General features: G+C 38.6%; 1 protein-coding gene across 6 annotated transcripts; it reads left to right on the top strand.

Moving 5' to 3' along the window:
* The first annotated feature begins 315 nt into the window (after positions 1-315).
* LOC119552754 (formin-like protein) lies at positions 316-19,129 on the top strand. 6 transcript variants are annotated; one of them, XR_005219728.1, is made up of 10 exons: positions 472-895; positions 9,039-9,122; positions 13,116-13,202; positions 13,650-15,341; positions 15,412-15,625; positions 15,688-15,980; positions 16,278-16,832; positions 16,896-17,015; positions 17,174-17,499; positions 18,150-18,276. XR_005219728.1 is itself a non-coding variant. In XM_037862546.1 (9 exons), the coding sequence occupies exons 1-9, from the start codon at positions 605-607 to the stop codon at positions 18,390-18,392; spliced, it is 3,552 nt and encodes a 1,183-aa protein (XP_037718474.1). In that variant the 5' UTR covers positions 316-604; the 3' UTR covers positions 18,393-19,129. The 6 variants fall into 6 exon arrangements, 4 of the variants coding, with proteins under 4 accessions (XP_037718474.1, XP_037718473.1, XP_037718472.1 ...); XR_005219729.1 differs by having other exon boundaries at positions 13,677-15,341; positions 18,150-18,275; XM_037862546.1 differs by lacking the exon at positions 17,174-17,499 and having other exon boundaries at positions 316-895; positions 13,677-15,341; positions 18,150-19,129.
* Positions 19,130-19,956: the final 827 nt, after the last annotated feature.

The raw sequence follows: 19,956 nt of genomic DNA, 5'->3' as shown, positions 1-19,956 counted from the left end.
GGAGCCTTTCATCGAAATCTCTGGCCTTTGTCTGTATTTGTTCGCCTGCATTCGTGTGTGTGTCTCTCTGTGTGAGTGTAGTGCTTGTTTGTGTGTGTGTGCCGCCGTTGCACCACCAAAAACAACAACAACAAGAGGAAGAAATTGTGTTTTTGCTTACATTGTCAGAAAGAAGTAGTAAATTAAATTATCAAAATTTGAACACAGCAGTTTTTACTCTATCCAAAACGTAGAATAAATTTAAAAAAAAAAAACCAAAAAAAAAAACATAGGCAGACAAAAGTAATTTTCGATCGGCCCAGTGTTGTTGTGAGCAGCGCGTTCGAGAGCAGCGAAACAGGCAGCAGCCGCTTTGGATATCTTCAACGGAATCAAAGAGCAACTTTCAAGTTGCCCGGAACGCACCCGTGCCCTTTGCCGGACTGTATGGGGTACCCTCTCGCTGTCCCTTAGCACAGCGCTCCAAGCGGCGACCATCGAGGACGCCATCGGCGGCGGCGGCGGCTCCGGATCCAGGGGATTACAGGATCCAGGGGGAGGCGGCGGCGGAGGAGGAGGAGGAGGCTCCGTCTCCGGCTCGAGCTCGGGTCGCTTTGCCACCATAATGGGCGCCGTTAAGTCGCGCACCATCACCAGCGCCGATGTGGACGCCGATGAGCAGCTGCAGCATCCCCATCCGCACTCGCATTCGCAATCACATCACCATCACTCGATGCGCAATGGCCACCAGCACAATGGTTCCATCTCCAGCGGCACGCTGCAGAAACAGGATCTGCGCTATGACATCGGCTGCAGTTCCCAGTACCAACACGTCCGGCAGCCCAGCTTGCGGAGCCGGAGTCAGCAGCCCATGCCGACCACGGTCGAGCTGGACCGGCGATTCGCCAAAGTTCTGGTAAGATGAGATCCCCAATCCCTTGCATTTTATGTTGGATGTAACCCTCGGTCGTGGCTCAGGTCAAACTATTTTAATTCAATACGTTTAAGATGACAACATCTAGCAATTGAACAAAGGATAAGACTTTTTTACATTTTTAAACCAATTTTAAATTATAAATATTTGTAAAGATACAAATTTGGTTTGCGTTTTTGTTTTTTTGTTTAAATAATTGATTTTGAGATTTACAAGAAAAATTCATTTTTAAAATATTTAAAAAACTGTATCATCAGTAATCTAGTCCATCATATGGGTCTCTTTAAAAATACAAACCAAAAATTTTCAATCTCAAAAATTTTCAAAATTTAAATTAAAAAAAAAAAACAGTTTTGAAAATACCATGGAAACATGTATTACCAATCTCGAAATAACACAAAATATTAAAATATGACTATTAAAACTGCATTCAATATTTGTAGACCAAATCGTATGTAAAAAAAAAAATTTGTAAAAAACATTGCCTATATTTTGGAGGAATGTGCAATATGTAATACAAAATTCTTCTTTGACCGTAATCCTTGTCAGATGGATCTAAGGCTTTCAGAGAAGTTGTATCCCTAACTTTTTAATAAATATTAAATAAAGGGGTTGTATTATTGATTTATTAAAATAAAATCAAATTGAGATTTGCAAATATTTTTTTTAGTTTGGAGCTATCCAGTTGATTTCCTTCCAAGTTTTTTCTCTCGCATCTAACGTTGAATGTTTAGAAACAAATACACCCTTTTTGTTTAAAGCCGTGAAATATTTGAATTTCGCTGGAAGAAATGTTTGTTTATATAAAAGCTTTTTGGGAAATTGAGTTTATTAAGCGAATATATGCAGTGGCTGGTATATAGAGACTTAAGGATTGGCTTCCTGCCCCCGCCCCTGTCCCCCTTTCTTCCGCCCTCGCATTTGTTGCATGTGATTGATGACCTCATCGAGTGTGCGGCGACTTGTTCGCTTGAATTTTGTCAGCCACTCACACATGTGCGAACGCGAGTGTTTGGTGGTGTTCGTGAGTATCTCTGGGTTTGTATCTGCGCCTCTCCCCAGTTTTACTCGATTCTGTTCCGTTCTGTTCTCTGCTACGGCTCGCACAACTCCCCAAGCACAGTGGAGTTGTAGGTTTCCAAGATCTCAAAGGCCAAAAGGAGTTGGAGTTACAAAGGCCTCACCTAGTTTTCTTTTCTATATTTCGTTCATCGTATCATATTGCTTAGAAATATTTAAGGGGAGTTCGATTTCCAGGTGGTAAAAGCTATATAACAGGTTCTAAACATCAAGGTATTCCGAAACCGAATCAAAAACAATATATTTTATCTGAGTTCTAAAAAAATATGTTCTTTTTTTATTCAAAATTTGTTTGTTATAACTTTAATTTATTTAATTTTATTAATTAATGAAAATAAGAATTTAGAGATTTTAAAATCGGAATCCATAATATTCTCACCGCACATGTGTCTTAGAACCACTGTGCTAAAAAAGGCGTGTGCCATCTAAAAATGTTTGTCATCCCACTGGATGGTTTTTTTCTCCGAACAAGACTGCGTAATTAAGATTTTACGAGTAAACATATTGCCAAAAAATAAAATAAAACTAAGAATAGAGCGAAAAAGCTTTCAGCTTTGACCGTCATAAAACCGTAACAAATGATTGTGACCCACAGCCGCCATTTGATTCGGCTGCCTCGGTCCTACGTCCCCATTTCCCCCCCAAAAAAGCCACTCCAATTCGGCATGCTAATGGCAATTAAAGCGAATTGATCGATTGTCGCCCTCTCTGTCGCACTGCAGTGCTGACTCACTAGTACCGCCGGTACGGGTCCGCTCGCCTGCCCTCTCTCTCTCACCCTCTGGAGCTGCTGAAGCTGCTGGATGGTTTGGATTCGAGATCTTGCTGCGGCTTATCTCTCTGACGAACTGAACAAAAGGGGGAAGACGAGAGCAGAAATCTTTATTTATATGGCGCAGCTTGGGTTCTCAGTTATCGGCAGTCAGTCAGTCAGTAATATGAGAAATGCTCCCCCAACGGGTTTCCCACTTCTCTGCTCATTTTTGGCATTATACCCATTTTCAAGATCTTTTGTTTTGATCTCAAGGTTGTAAATACTGTCCTGATCATATGGACAAGGTTATTAACATTATCGTTATGGAAAAGTTGTTTTTCGTTTTATTAGAGATTTTATAAAAAATCATATTTAATAAAACTAATTTTTTGTTTGTTTTTATGTCAAGGTAATAAATTTTGTTCTCAGTAAATTTCTCTGCTACTTCTTTTGTCATTATATCTTTTATATGATCCTTAAGGCCTTAAGTATGTTCGTGCGCATCTCGATAAGGAAGCATGTTTTTATTACAGCCATTCCATTTGTGGTGACACGATATATTGATTCGGTTGTAAAAGCCGTAAATAATAATAACGTCATTTCTTAAAGTTGAAATAAGAATCCTTTTAAGGATTATCATTTAAAAGATTTATTATCTTTATTTTTAAGTTGATAATTCATTTGTTCTTTCACAAGAATAAATGTATTTAACGAGCATATCTGTAATAAATAATTATTTTTAAGTTTATTATAATATTTCTGCCCGAAATGCAATCTGTGTTTACAGATCTTATCTACCACATAAACGTAATATCGATTTCGTTGTCGTAATCGAATCAAATATTCGATAATTCAAGGGTGTTTAAGATATTGACAGACCTTAGATAATGCTTTACCCCTAACCTATTTATATTCTTGGTATATTGTTTGTTCAAAATTCATTGCCTTCTTTTCGCACTCAAAATGGGTGTTTTCGTTTGTTTACCTTTGGCTGTTATTTTTTGTTTTCTTCATTTTTTTGCCCCTCCATCTGTTGTTTGTTTGCCATTTCGGTAGCATTGTGGAGGTGCTCTATGCCGGGCCCTGGCGGCCTCGCCCTTGCCTTGTGTCTCTGACTTGGCTAATTTGTGTTTACCTTAATTTAGTCAAATGTGCGGCTGGCTGGCTCTCTGGCCCGTTGCCATTGAAGTGGACTTGACTGGACAAACCGGAGACCGCCAGAGATCTAATGCGCCAAAGTCCGCGCAGTCGCCTTTCGATTGAAAGCAATTGTTTGTCTGATTCATGGTTTAAAAATAACAACCGACCGACAATTTTGCCGCTAATAATTTGCGTTTGGCTGGATCTAATCAGACGCAGTTGCCTGCATATGTTTCCGGTTAAATTCCGATTCTGCCGCGTGGGTTGATTGAACTTTGAAGAGGGAGAGGAAATCTTCTATGCTCAAGGGGTGCACTGTATAGAGCACCATTCAAGCTGATCCAACAATAGAATCATGGTTGAACTTAAGTGCAAATCAAATACTGCGCAATGTAAATTTGTCATGTCTCAAAATATTTAAAATGACCTTTTGAAGATTAATAAAAATACAAGAAATAGTATAAATGTTCTTATAAATTAAGAAATTAGTTTACCCTTGAGTGTTTAAAGATTTGTATTCCTATTCAAAAAAGCTCTATGGAATATTTCCCTAGATTTAAATTCTTCCAGAATCAAGCTGTGATTTTTATTATATTCCCCATCAAGATATTTATACCACAAAGGCGAGAGTTTAACGGTGTTTGTTTACTTATTCACTTTAATTGCTTTAAAATTGGCATCAAGCCAATAAAATCCCCATAGTTTATCCAATTGAAAGTAAAAGCGTATTTATTGCAACGCCACAGAGGCGGCTTAAAATGTATGTATAAATGAGTAAAAATGTTAATTTGATTGCATTATTGGAGGCATTAACTTTCAAGAGACTTATCTGCGGTTTATGTTGTGGGTGTCATTATTCACATATATAGGCATAAATATAGTGAAAGACACAAAGACTAAACCGCATAAAATCCTCATCCCCGATCGTTTACCAGCTTTCCCAAGCGAACCAACTTTCACTCGCTTAATCATCGTTGCCCAAGAGACTTGGGCCTAGAATCTATATCTATAAACAATTGCCTGCAGGGGCGTAGTTGAGGTGGGGTGATTCAGGGTTAGCCGTCTCTCTTAATGACATTTTCAATGGCTGACAAACCGCAAGGCAGTGAGCCACAACACTTATTGTTAATATTGTTAAGCCCTACTTGCCCGTGCGAGGGCAGGTTCAATTGTTTGAATAAATAATATGGTAAAATTTTGGAATTATCAGGATTTTTTAAAGATTTAATATCACTAGGCATTTTTGTGGTCCTATAATATTAATAGTTTGTTTATTTCTTATTTTCTTAATATTTTCGAAAACTCTTCTGACATCCCTCGATGCAAGATACATCCATTCAATAGCATAAATTGATGGCTTTGTTCAACGCATTGTCCATTGGGATTGGCTTTATCTAATGTCAGCTTTTCCTCTGCAAAAAAATGTGGCTTCCACATTATGAGAGCCTCTTTATCTGCCTTATAGGGCAAACATAAGTTTATCTTTGCTTTTCACTTCCTTTGCGGTCGGCAAAAAGACCATAGCGAAAAAGAACTGCTAATGATAAAAACATAGGACCATCTGTTTTTTTTTTTTTGCAGAAAATAGTGGATAAATGGTAATCGACTTTAGACTTCATGGGAATCTTATGTGAGATTAAAAACCGAACCAAAGGAAATCGGTAGTTTGCAGATCTTTCATAACATGTCCGAAACTAAAGAAATATTTTTGTCATGTTCCTTTTTTATACCATTCTCTAAGAAAAAATTAGTCATTGTGTTTCGCACGTACATTCAGAATCGGAATATTTTGGTTTTTTTTTTATACAGGAAATAACAAAAAGATTTTAGATTCTAAGATAAAAGTATTTGCTTTTATAAAACCATGTGTGCACATTAAATATTTTTAAAAAGTCTTTGGAAAATTTCCCCAAGTTATTTAGTGAGTCATATAAATTTAAAAAAAAGAATGACTAAAAATATAGTTGCTCGCAAAAGGGTTTACCATTTTAATTTTATAATTCTTTATAAGATGGGTTTTACTGTAAACTAAAATGACGTGTTTGATTGACTCACTTAGCACATGTGTTTACGTTTTTTCCTGTTGGTGTTCATGATTCGCATGAAAATCACTTTATAACAGCCCATGTGGTTTGTTCTTTATATGGAAGGAAATTGATCGATAGATTTGAAAATAGGAGCTTCACTTTTTGTTTCTTTTGTTTTGTAATTGTGAGTAACCTTTTATTGCTCTCAAAGTACTAATCCATAAATTTTTGGAATCATTCACTGCCATTAATGTATTGTATAATATTTTCCTTAGTCACTACCAAGTATTAACTGTACATCATTTATTGTGTAGTTTTTCTATAACAAGTACCTAAGGAGCTTACTCATTTGGCATAAGCGTAGACGGATTGAAATTGAAGGCGGGAGCGAGGCTTACGATCCGAAGCGCCCCATTATGCAGATACACACAAACGCAGATAGAGGGATACAAAAAATAAAACAAATTTAAAATGCGTATCCGGTATGACGGTCAAGTAATTCATTATGTACACCGGTATATGTACAGTGGTCGGCATAAGTATTTTGACAAAATAAAAGTTAAGTATACTCATAACTTGAATATACTTCTTGTAAACTATAGGCATCAATGGAAAGGTAATTTCAATGCCGTTTGAATGATACAATACATTTCTTTACCCATTCAGTACTTATTGAAAAGGACGACTTTGTGTAAATCAACTTTGAAATTTTTAAAAAAAACTTTTTTCCTCGTCTTGAAAACTTAAATTTTTTGATGCAAAAAGTTTCTTCAAACAAAAACAATAGTAACTGCAAAAAGAATTTTTCAAAAATCATTTTTCTTATATTTTTTATGAATTTTTGAAAATGCTTAAAAACAGGCATTTGAGCCATATTTTTGTCTTTTTCATACAAATTTTTTCCGACATTGTCACCTTCAAAAAATCATAAAAAATATAAGCAAAATGATATTTGAAAAATTCTTTTTGCAGTTACTATTATTTTTGTTTGAAGAAACTTTTTGCATCAAAAAATTTAAGTTTTCAAGACGAGGAAAAAAGTTTTTTTTTTAAATTTCAAAGTTGATTTACACAAATTCGTCCTTTTCAATAAGTACTGAATGGGTAAAGAAATGTATTGTATCATTCAAACGGCATTGAAATTACCTTTCCATTGATGCCTATAGTTTACAAGAAGTATATTCAAGTTATGAGTATACTTAACTTTTATTTTGTCAAAATACATATGCCGACCAGTGTATATCGTGTCCAATTTATATAGTAAATTTTCGCTTTCTGAGCCCGTCTGCCCTGGCATAAATATTGAAGAGAGCTCTCGTCTTTGTCACCTTGTTTATTATTCTCTCTTTTTATGCACTCTTTTATTTACTTATTTATTGTTTTGTTATTATGAAAAGCGCGTCGAGGCAAATCACTCAGTCTGATGGGCTCAGACCGTAACGGACAATGGACTGGGAGTGGGAGTGGAATCAACGGGGATGATGGGAGTTGGGGCCCATTGGCTCACCCATAACATTACAATTAATTAATCAATAAATTTTGCAATCATTCTCGCATTCACATTCACATTTCCCTGGCCATGGCAAATATATTACACTCGTATTCAGCAATGAGCACGTATACAAAAAATTAACAATGCCAAATGTTAAGATAATTGTAATAATTGTTTAGCTTAATTAACACTGGGATAAACTGCGGAGCTCCATGTAAATTTGCAGTAATTGAATGTGAAAAAAAATGTTCAAAAAGAGAATTTCATTATCAACTTGAGCAATAAGATGAATGAGGAAATTGTGTACAAGGTCTGAGAAAAGATATTAAATCTTACTATACCTACAGATTTATAGGTTTAATCTTCATACAATCTTTAAAGGCTTATATCTGATCAAGCTTACTTGTTGGAATTATTTTGTTTTACTTTCGCAAACACTTCTGAAGAATTAAATAAGAATGTTAATACTAAACTTTATAAATCAAATCATTGTATGAAAATTTAAATATATAACTTGACCTTTAATCTCTGCTTTAATAATATAAGGTTCCATAAACAAATCATTTTTTGAAGTATAAGAAGTGTTTTTTGTTTATGTTTTTCAATTGTTATTAAACTTTATAAATCAAATCATTGTATCAAAATGAATATATTTAACCTAACCTTTAATCTCTGCATTTATAATATAAGGTTGTATAAATAGATTATTTTTTGAAGTATAAGAAGTGATTTTGTTTATGTTTTTCAATTGTTGGCTTCAAATGTTCTAATTAATTCTATTGATGCGCTGTGCATTTCAACGCACTAAATAGCACTTTATTCAGAATGTTCTTCCAATGTTGTGAGGGTATACATTTTGCATTTTTTCCGTAGACCCCTCCATCTGTACCACTCCCTTTTCCTGCTCTCGTCCCATTATTGAGTGTGTGTGTCTCTAATTAGAACTTCCAACTGCAGCTGCACCCATAAAAAAGGAGAAAAAGTGGAAAAATTAAATTGAAGTCACGTAAGCATATTTGCCGATTTCATTATTGTGCATTCCCTCCCGTTAAATGGTACATTTAACCATTTTACACAATTGTCTGCAGTTGACCAGGTAAATTGGTTCGGAGTATTTGATTTTTCTTTGTGGTTCAGTGAGCTGCAGCTTTAATTTGGAAAACATGTCACAGTTGACTGGTTTTTTTTTTATTAACAAAAATATTTTATTTATAATCCTTATGATTGATCATTTTAATGTTTAAGCTTTTATGAGAGTTTCTCTTTTAAATTAAAATTAGGAATTAGAGCAAAACCTTGTCGCCTCTTTGAATAATTTTCCTTTTTTGTTGGCTTTTCTTTATGGTGTGGTGACTCTTCCTCACTAATCTTCTGATCAACCATCAGCAGCTGAAGTAATTCAATATTTACATGAGCAGACAAACAATGCACCGGTGAAACAACTCCAGAGATGCAAGACTGGAGACCTTAATGGGCCATAATATGCGGGGTATTTAGGGTTTTAATGGACTTTCCAATTTGCTGGCAAGCTTTTACCATTTTATAGAAATAACTCTGTTTTTACATCTGTTTATCTGAGGATCATGACTTACGCACTGCTTTCCTTTTTTCTTTTATATCTTTTTGCCACAGGCTTCGATGGACTTGCCACCGGATAAGGCAAAGCTACTTCGTAACTACGATGACGAGAAGAAATGGGACATGATATGCGATCAAGTAAGTAATAAACATTAAATATTATAATAAATATATTTTAAAAGGCGCTTTTTCGGTTAAACTTTAATAACTATAAGAATTATTAGTCATTTTTATTTTTTAATATAAATACCAAAACAAGATTCAATTATGTGTTTACTAAAATAACTTAATTTACTCATAACATAACTGTACTACTCTTTTTGAGTATTAATCATAAATATTAAGATAAAACCTAAAATTTTTGAGCTTTTGAAATATTATTGCCTGGAATGGCATTTAGAACACTCATTAAAATACAAGTTTTGCTAAAAACACTTTGTTATCAAAGTCTGAACTTCCTGCTAGCATTTTGCAGATTATAAGTATTTTTTTTTACTCCCAGCTGAGCACTTTGGACCCTTCCTTGGGCGCAGTTCAGAAGGGGTTACACTAGAAACATGGGTATGGCTTGAGAGGGGATCATGTTGATGTCGACACCTTGAACACTGACCTTTAGGCTGCACAATTGTGGCGATGGGGAGGGTCGGTTGGGGCGGGAGCCGCTCTAATTAAGCTCTACCAAATGGCTTTGCGCAATGAAATTGTGTTCGCGTAGGCCAGTTGGAATGTCCAAGGCGTTTATGCGTTGAGCAACTTTACGAAATTCTCTTTCAATTAGCAACTGCCAACTGGGTTGCGAATAGATCAGGCAGGTCAACGCATGGGGAATCTTGATAATAAAGGTACACAGAAGCTAAAACATTTGCAAAGCAGAAAGTTATCAGTAGTTTGTTCTTAAACAATTGATTTCTTCGAAATGCACATATGTGATGATAACATAGGCCTCAGCAGAAGTAAACACAGTTTTATCGTGTATTTCACTATAAATTCCTACGAAACTCTTATGATTGTAATCTCAAACATTTAAAATTCTTTAAAGCTGACGTACTTTGGGTTTCATATACATATAAATAAAGATTAAACTTAATGTTAAGCAAGATCCTTATATTTATTTATAATATGTTATCATAATTGTTAATCATAAAGGTAATGTTAAAGAAAACTTGTATATTAAAATGCTGAATATCAAAGATATATCTGCCTTTTAAGGATTAGCATTAGATGATATGTTAAACATATAATTGGACTAAAATTAAAAACAGGCTAAATTATATCTCAATTTTAAGCTTAACTTTAGTATTTTGCATTGTTAACATGCGACAGTCGTTTAACAATGATTGCTGACCTGGCATTTATAAATTGTAGGACATGTGTTTAAATATATGTCTCTGTCTGTCTAGATAGATAATTATATATATATGCATTGTGTATCAGCTTTTTCAATCATTATGCAGTGCGTGCTGTTTTGTCGCTCGCTCTTTTTGATGTTTTTTGTTTGGATGTTTTTTTCCGCTTCGCACACCAGAGTGTTTAATGATTTAAATTCGCTCGCTGAATCCAAAACACAGAAACATTTTGGCAATGAGAGCGCGGCTCCAAATTGCTTTAGAATTGGGCAGTAAATTGTATATGTACGAGTGTTATATGCTGTATGGGCAAATCTAGATTGCGTGTTTTTTCACTACTGCTGTTTTTGGAATATGACGAAACTATCAACGTGTGCGCTAGAGCGTGCCCCTCTTTGGTGGATTCTATCTATCTATCCATCCATCCAACCAACCAGCTATCTATCCATCTCACTTGTAACTGGGTCACTGAATTTTCAAGAGCTGCACCTAGGAAAATAACAACGGAAAACAACGGCTACGCCAAGCATAATATATTCGCCATCGGCATTTTGGTGGAGTAGCTCTCGAAAAAATACAAAAAAACAAGACAAAAAAAAAATGGAGGAAGGAATGCTCAACACTCTTCGAAAACCTGGTACTCGCGTCAAACATTTTCTGCCATACGATAAAATATCATAAACACCCAACACGGTCCAAAGTTGTTGCTGCTGTTGTTCCTACGACTATTGTTGTTGTCTCCGTCGACGTCGCCGGTTCCTTAACCGCCTGCATGCCTGCAACCCAGACCTGTTTTCCATAATTCAGGCCCACTGCACTGTGGATCATGAATGGGAAATTGGTAAATTAAATCTATAGAGGTGAAGCTACCAACTGGGAAATTGGGCTTTACAAATTTTGTTAATGGGAGAACTGTAATAACTTCAAGCCGATGATTTCAAGGGAATGTTTTCAATTTTAAATTACAAAATAAGTACATTTCGATGATTCAGCAATCAAAATTTTAGTATACATTTCAGTACAAATTAATTTCCGTTATAATTTTATTACGATGACTTATAATGGTATGAAACTATAGTATGATTCATACTGTACTCTTTTAAAAATAATAATGTATAAAACGAACTATGTAAAAACTTTTATCATTTAACAAAGTATTTGAACTGAATTTAAACACCAAATGTAATTTTTTATTTTTAGGGAAAAAACATTTCTGTTTTTTCTTACTTGAAACAAATGTTTTTCAGGATTAGCTAGTTTTCCTCAGTTATTGAAAACATTTTTAATGGAATAAAGTTAAAGGAAACTTAATTGATTGGAATCGTACATATTTTTAGCATAGGAACAATTTCCTTAACTTTTTTAAAATGTTTTCTTCTTGAAAAAGTTACAATATTTTAGCTTTATTAGTTAGATTTGCATATCCTTGGTCCACTGTTCCACTCTAACGTAGTCTAGTCATGAAAATGAATGAAAACGCAGCCCACTGACAGACGGACGGACAGACAATGGGACGGACAGGTCCGGTGATGACGGTGGGTTGGCGGAATGGTGGAACGGTGGACTGGTGGACTGGTGGAGGCGAAGCTAGCCACTCGAGGACGTGGAGCGAAGTGAGGCCAATCCCATGGACTCGAACTCGGTCCTCGCTCGTCTTCCTGTCTCTTGCCTTCCCAGTTGCTCTTCGTGCTCACAGTGACAAAATGCTAATTATTATGACGGCGATAAATTGCAGTTTTTAATCGTTGGAGAGCCGCTTGCAGCGGTTTACATATCCGTATACGTATAGGAGTCTCTATGCTTGTATGAATGCTGATATTTTTACCCCACCTGCCTCCTGCCTCAACTGGGGAAAAGAATCAAACTGGTTTTTTGAGAGCTCTAGCTGCAGTTCGAACCCAATCCCAAACCCAAAACCCACACATAGTTTCGGTTGTAGTCATGCGTTGGCTGTTGGTGCTGTTTTTGTGGCTTTTGGTGGCTGCCTTAGTTGTTGGCATAGTTAAACAAAACCCAAAACAAAGCAACAACAGCAACAAACAAACGCAAGCCAAAAACAAGTATACCACGCTTCATGCTTAAAAATGTTTAAAGTTAGGCAAGCCATCGATGCTTATGTGATCAGGAAGGTTGGGGGGGAATCCAAGAGATACTACAGAGGGGTGTGGATTGCGGTAACCATAAACATGTACAAAAATATGCAGTTAAAGCACAGAAAGAAAAACAAAAGTAAAAGCCGCCAAGTCTCGGTCTAGTGTTAATGCATGTGGAATCGCTTGAAAATCCCCGATCCTCCGCCAGTTTCCCCCCAGATCGCTGGCAGTTCATTGAACAGCGACTTGGGTAACTCCGCTGAAGATGATATTAGTGGCAATTAATGTGATAGGGGGAGCAATTAGTAATTAGGAAGCGAATATAGTATTTCTGGAGTTGTATAGCTGTTAATAATAGTTTTCGAAAGCGTCAAAATATACAATCTAAAAGATAAAGCAGCTAAAAAAGTTTTTTTAATCCAGCTGTGATTCAAAATACAAATAGATTTAGGTATTACCGTAGATAGATTATGGTTCATTTAATTCATTTGACCTTTGTCAGTTGACAGTCAACAGTGTAACATAAAATCAATTAATATAAAGTTCAGTCGTTCAACAAGTTTTTCTGCCCAATGTGGTAATACCATTTTGTATTAACATTCTTAACATTGCCTTGTACTAAATTCGAAGTTTTATAATAATTGTTTATAATAATTTTACTAATTCCCATATATTTCTAAAATATTTTTTAGGAAATGGTGCAGGCCAAGGATCCGCCCTCACATTACTTGAGTAAACTGCGAACATATTTGGACCCAAAGGCATCACGGAGTCATCGGGTATGTTAAGTTCTCAAGCCTCTTTCATCTCTAGCTTCCTGTAGTTGTTTCTATAGTGTGGTTTCTGGTTGTCTTTTAAATTACAAAATAAGTGATTAAGTGATTAATCAACTATTAGGCCTAGCTAATGAAAAACCAAAAGTTAATAACCCTTCTTAAAATCGAAATCTGTTGTTCCAATATTAATGTGTAAATTTCATTTCTCTACTCACAACACTGACAACACACCACGATCCACGATTCCCACACTCTTCTCTCCTTTCTTCCTGTTTCTTCCGATCTTTATCTGTCTCTATTTGTTTACCTCCTGGCACCTGCACTATCCCGAAACGATCCTCGTCCTGGTTCTCCCGCTGTTGATTCCGCATCCTGTCGCCTGTGTTTCCGGCCACCCGTGTTCCAATCTTCCCATCCTCCACTCCACTCTCTCTCTTTGTACACTTACAGCTTTATCTCTTCTACTTTCTTTGTCAGAAACGAAAAATGGTCGGCGAGTCCACGTCCACCCAGGTGCTCCGGGATCTGGAGATCTCGCTGCGCACGAACCACATCGAGTGGGTGAAGGAGTTCCTGGATGACACGAACCAGGGCCTGGATGCCCTGGTTGAATATCTCAGCTTCCGGCTGCAGATGATGCGGCACGAGCAGCGCCTCCAGGGTGAGCTTTGTGCCTCCGAGGAGCGATTGAATCTCACGAGCGGCGGCGATGGCGGTGAGATGGTGATCGGCAACAGTAGTTCCCTAAGTCCCGGCGGCGGAGGAGGTGTCATGTCCCACGGGAGCAGTACAGGTCATGGTCTGGCCAATGGCACTCTGGATTCGAGGCAACAGCACGGGATCACGTTGTCATATGGATTTCTGCGACCCACCATTTCCGATGCCCTCGATAGTCCCAGTTTGAAACGGAGGTCACGGCACATTGCCAAATTGAACATGGGTGCCGCCACGGACGATATCCATGTGTCCATTATGTGTCTGCGTGCCATCATGAACAATAAGTATGGCTTTAACATGGTCATCCAGCATCGCGAGGCCATCAACTGCATCGCTCTGAGTCTCATCCACAAGTCGCTAAGGACGAAGGCCCTGGTTCTGGAGCTACTGGCGGCCATTTGCCTGGTGAAGGGCGGACACGAGATCATTTTGGGCTCGTTCGACAACTTCAAGGATGTGTGTCAGGAGAAGCGGCGCTTCCAGACCCTCATGGAGTACTTCATGAACTTCGAGGCCTTTAACATAGATTTCATGGTTGCATGCATGCAGTTCATGAACATAGTGGTGCACTCGGTGGAGGACATGAACTACAGGGTACACCTGCAGTACGAGTTCACGGCTCTGGGGCTGGACAAGTATCTGGAGCGGATTCGACTGACAGAGTCGGAGGAGCTTAAGGTACAGATCTCGGCCTATTTGGACAACGTCTTCGATGTGGCCGCCTTGATGGAGGACTCCGAGACGAAGACATCGGCTCTGGAGCGAGTCCAGGAGCTGGAGGATCAATTGGAACGAGAAGTAGATCGTAACTCTGAGTTCCTCTACAAGTATGCGGAATTGGAGTCCGAGAATCTTACGTTGAAGACGGAGCGAGAGCAGCTGGCGATGATTCGCCAAAAGCTGGAGGAGGAACTCACTGTCATGCAGCGGATGTTGCAGCACAACGAACAGGAGTTGAAGAAGCGGGACACCCTTCTGCACACAAAGAACATGGAGCTGCAGACACTAACGCGCTCCTTGCCACGATCTTCCTCCAGTGGGGATGGTTCCCTGGTGAACGGTGGCCTCCTGGCTGGTTCCTCTTCGGGGGCAGCATCGCTTACACTGCCACCACCTCCGCCTCCAATGCCCGCCTCACCCACCATGTCAGCTGCTCCTCCGCCGCCACCGCCACCAGCCCCACCGGCTCCACCGCCACCGCCAATGATGCCGGGCATCAGTCCGCTGGGCAGTCCGAACGACAGTTTCACCTCGACGGTGACATCGCCACCACATGCCCCGCCCACGCTTGGCTCCTTCCAGCCACCACCGCCCCCTGTGGCCGGCTCTATGCCCGCTCCCGATGGCGCCATGACCATCAAGCGCAAGGTGCCCACCAAATACAAGCTACCCACCTTGAACTGGATAGCTCTGAAGCCTAATCAGGTAAGATCAAAAATAATGAAGTCATGTAACTAATAAACTTCTTTAACTAATAAACTTCTTATTTATCCAGGTGCGTGGCACAATCTTCAATGAGCTGGATGACGAAAAGATCTTCAAGCAAATCGACTTCAACGAGTTCGAGGAGCGATTTAAGATCGGCATTGGCGGCGCCTTGCGCAATGGCAGCAGTGGAACCGAAGTCGATGGGTCGCTGCAATCCAGCAAACGCTTCAAGAGGCCCGACAATGTCTCGCTACTGGAGCACACGAGGTTAAGAAATATTGGTGAGTAATCGAGATCTATCTTCAATAATATCAATAAACTGAGCTTTCGTTATTTCCGTTAGCAATCTCCCGTCGCAAGCTGGGTATGCCCATTGACGATGTCATCGCTGCCATCCATAGTCTGGACCTGAAGAAACTCTCGCTGGAGAACGTCGAGCTTCTGCAGAAGATGGTGCCCACAGATGCCGAGATCAAGTCCTACAAGGAGTACATCATCGAGCGCAAGGACCAGCAGCTGCTCACCGAAGAGGATAAGTTCATGCTGCAGTTGTCGCGAGTGGAGCGCATCTCGTCCAAGCTGGCCATCATGAACTACATGGGCAATTTTGTCGATAGCGTCCATCTCATTAGCCCGGTGAGCAATTAGATATATGGGTTTATTATGAAGAAAATATATTGAAAGCATTCAATTGTGAAATCTAAAACTAGGATAAACAACAGATTTCTAAGGCCCACTTGCTTAGTCAGCTGTTTGCTGTCTCTATTCTCCACAATATGGAAAAACGTATAATGTGTCAGTGTTTATTAATCAAAATAAAACCAAATGCAGTCAATAAAATTGCAGCTTTATCAGCAGGCACTTCTCAGAGATATGAAATAGAATTAATATTGTTTTTTAAACAGATTGCTAATTTTGTTTTACCCATTTCAGCAAGTGCAATCGATAGCTGGTGCTTCGACTTCCCTGAAACAATCGCGGAAATTCAAGGCGGTTTTGGAAATAGTCCTAGCTTTTGGCAACTATCTCAACAGCAATAAGCGGGGACCAGCCTACGGCTTCAAACTGCAATCGCTGGACACGCTGATCGATACGAAATCCACCGATAAGCGATCATCCCTGCTTCACTATATTGTGGCCACCATTCGGGCCAAGTTTCCGGAATTGCTGAACTTCGAGAGTGAGCTGTATGGCACAGACAAGGCTGCGTCGGTGGCACTGGAGAATGTGGTGGCCGATGTTCAGGAGCTGGAGAAGGGCATGGATCTGGTGCGCAAGGAGGCGGAGCTACGGGTGAAGGGTGCCCAGACGCACATACTGCGTGACTTCCTCAATAACAGCGAGGACAAGTTGAAGAAGATCAAGAGCGACCTGCGGCATGCACAGGAAGCCTTCAAGGAGTGCGTGGAGTACTTTGGTGACTCTTCGCGAAATGCCGATGCGGCTGCCTTCTTCGCGCTTATCGTGCGCTTTACAAGAGCGTTTAAGGTGGGTATATATGAAGAGACATTTAAAAACCTCCTACTTAAGTAAAAACTTTGTTCATTTTAGCAACTCGACCAGGAGAACGAGCAGCGTCTGCGACTGGAGAAGGCCGCTGCGTTGGCCGCATCCAAAAAGGAGAGCGATCAGGTGCTTATGCGCAACAAGGTGAACCAGAAGAAGCAACAGGTGAGTGACGGACATCGACCACGAAGCGAAAGCCATTAGTCCCTACAACTCAGGGTGGCCCAAGTCCCTCGAATCGGTTCCATATCTAATCTAATCTCTCATTGCACTTGATAACCTGTTATGATTTCTTCTGATCTCATTTGATTTGATTTATGCAGCCAATACATTGCCTGCTCGACTTTGCCAATCAGCAACAGAAGCAGCTTGCCCAATTGTAGCATCCACCCACCGGCAGCTTCCTTCAGTCTAAGCACGTTAACTTGGTTATTTGGTTGACTCACACAAATCACACTACACCTCAGTCTAATACTCAACTGGGCAAAGGAACTCGAGGGGGACTTGGTCTCAGCCTGTGCCCCAAATCCCCGTTAAATCCATCACAAAAACCAAAAAAAAAATTGAACCACCAACCTCTACCACCTAGTTGTTGCCCTTGTGGGCGGAATGTGACGGGATTTGTTTTGTGTAAAGTTCCCATATTAGCGTAAGTCGCCTGGCTTGTCTCTACTTGTCTCCTAACACTGTGTTTGTTCAAACTAATCCTCCCCTATTGTGTTGCCTAATCCCCGCTAATTCCTTTGATAAATCCAATTCACTTTGACTGTGGTCTCTTATGTGTGGTTTTCCACATTTTGGATTCGTGCCAGAATGTTATTTGATGTTGTTTATATTTTTTGTACCCTAAATATTTGCACCTTAAAATGCTTTTAAAACTTTTTAAAAGACTTTAAACGCTTTAAGCATTTAAATTACTTATATAATACATTCAAAATGTATTCCGGATATTGTTCGGGAATATATAAGTTAAGACTGAACGGTCTAAATTTAATAAACAATAACACAAATAAATTTATAAACTTATAAATTACCGGAACAGTTAAAGAAACTAAAGGAAGTCTATAAGTTTATTTAAAATTCAAAGTTCAATCCAACCTATAAAAAAAGTTTATGTACATATTCAATCCTTGAATTGTTTTTAAACCCTCATCCCAAAAATTTTCTACTGCACCTTAAATTATAAGATTGTGTTCCTTGGTGTTGGTTTACCGTGTCTGATGCTAACCTGTTTCTTTTTCTTCTAATCCCCTTCCGGTTTGACCATGGTCTGCTCCCAAAAACCCAAAATGCAAACAGTTGCCCTCAAACGGCGCGTTATCCTTGCAGGAAGCGGTCATCAATGAGCTGAAGAGCAAGGCGCACTCGGTGCGCGAGAAGAAGCTGCTGCAGCAGGATGAGGTGTACAACGGAGCCCTGGAGGACATCCTGCTGGGGCTGAAGAGCGAGCCGTACCGGCGGGCAGATGCAGTGCGGCGGTCGCAGCGCCGGAGGATCGACAATAACCGTCTGTCGCGCACCCTGGAGGAAATGGATTGCTAGGCAGGAAATCAAGATCGACGCAACGACGACGACGACGGGGCAATGGCAACGAATCGAAAATCAAAATTCACACTGAAACAAAAACAGAATGAAAAACGGAAATGAGAACTTACAGATACTGCAATATGTGATTGGGCGATTAAATTGTTTTCGACACACTCGTACACAAAACACAAACTCACATTCCCTTCCATACAAAACCTATTACTTTCGAATATTTTCCAATTTAACTATAAGACCAGTCGGATACGGCCCACCGTATCTCGCAATCCCATTACCCAATGGAACTTTTAGCATCGAAAACCGCAAGCACAAGATCCATCCCTTCTGTGAATCTCGCCTTAAATTTTGAGAGACATTTTTTATCGCCAAAATTTTGTTTTTAAAAACGCATTTTAATTTGGTTGCTTAGAGCTTAAGTTGAACTTGAAAATTCGAATGGTGTATTTATCAAATCTTTTATTGTTAAATAATGATTTAAATTTTAATCTGTGTACATATATATACCTGCATATATATAACTATATATGTTCTATTTAATTTTATTTTCTTACGCTTAAGTTTTAACCAAATTTGGAATAGCTTGCTGCATCCATCTGAGATGGCAAAACCGCATGAATATGGAGAACCAAACTCCGCACATTAATTAATTGTATCTTTTTAGTAAGTCATATAAGCAATGAATTGTAAGAAAAGAGAGATGATGCATTAAACTTTTGTATATTTTCCTATTTAAATTATCTTTAATTTTATTTGTATTTTTCCACTCCGCACACAGCCAGCTACGAAAGTCCAAACGAAGCGCCAAAATATTGCTAGCCAGAAGAATCATTTTTAGAATGTTTTACACTTAAAAAGCTACACATTTTATAAAATTTTATTAGAACTTTTATACAAAGGATATATACAACTATATTAACAGATATTCCATTTATAAGCCAATTTATTCTCACGAGCCACAAACAAATTGACGAAGACTGATATGAAGCAGTTAACTATAAAGCAGCAAAGAAAAAACAAAAAACACGCATATATAATTATTGAAAAGCTTTTGTAATCTCTTTCGGATAGTGTCTTCTCTCGATATATACTTAGATATATATTTAAAAAATGCAATAACGAATTTAGTTGAACTATAAGCACAGTTTTATTGTATTTACATATTACAAGTGCCATCGGCATCCTTATGCATATCCTTTCAATATCTTGTTCTCTTTAATTTGCCAAACGAAGGAAATAGCGCAAACTAAGACGAGGGCGTTTTAATGCAAACTTACACAATTAGCACGCTCTGCATTGTTAGTTCTTAAATATTGTGTTATTTATTTTAATAAGACGCCAGCATGGTATACGACGAACGAAAGAGAGGGGAAACGATATATAAAATATAAAATGCAAGATTTTTTGTACACACATTTACACGACTATATTGAACACTCGAACTATTTTAAATAAATTATTATTAACCCAATAAACTAGCCAAAACAAGCAATGGTGTTTTATTTTTTTTAATTTCAGAAAGTGATTGAAAAGAGTGGAATTACATTCGCATAGTAACGGGTTT

The sequence above is a fragment of the Drosophila subpulchrella genome, chromosome 3L (assembly GCF_014743375.2).
Source record: "Drosophila subpulchrella strain 33 F10 #4 breed RU33 chromosome 3L, RU_Dsub_v1.1 Primary Assembly, whole genome shotgun sequence".
In the NCBI taxonomy this organism is placed as follows: Eukaryota; Metazoa; Arthropoda; class Insecta; order Diptera; family Drosophilidae; genus Drosophila; species Drosophila subpulchrella.
This window is presented reverse-complemented; position numbering and strand designations above follow the sequence as displayed.

Excerpts from the sequence above, each read along its gene's own strand:
- LOC119552754 (XM_037862545.1), top strand. The coding sequence starts at position 605 with ATGGGCGCCGTTAAGTCGCGCACCATCACCAGCGCCGATGTGGACGCC. Across the intron at positions 896-9,038 it reads GGCGATTCGCCAAAGTTCTG|GCTTCGATGGACTTGCCACC; the intron begins GTAAGATGAGAT and ends TTTTTGCCACAG. Across the intron at positions 15,342-15,411 it reads TAGCTCTGAAGCCTAATCAG|GTGCGTGGCACAATCTTCAA; the intron begins GTAAGATCAAAA and ends TTATTTATCCAG.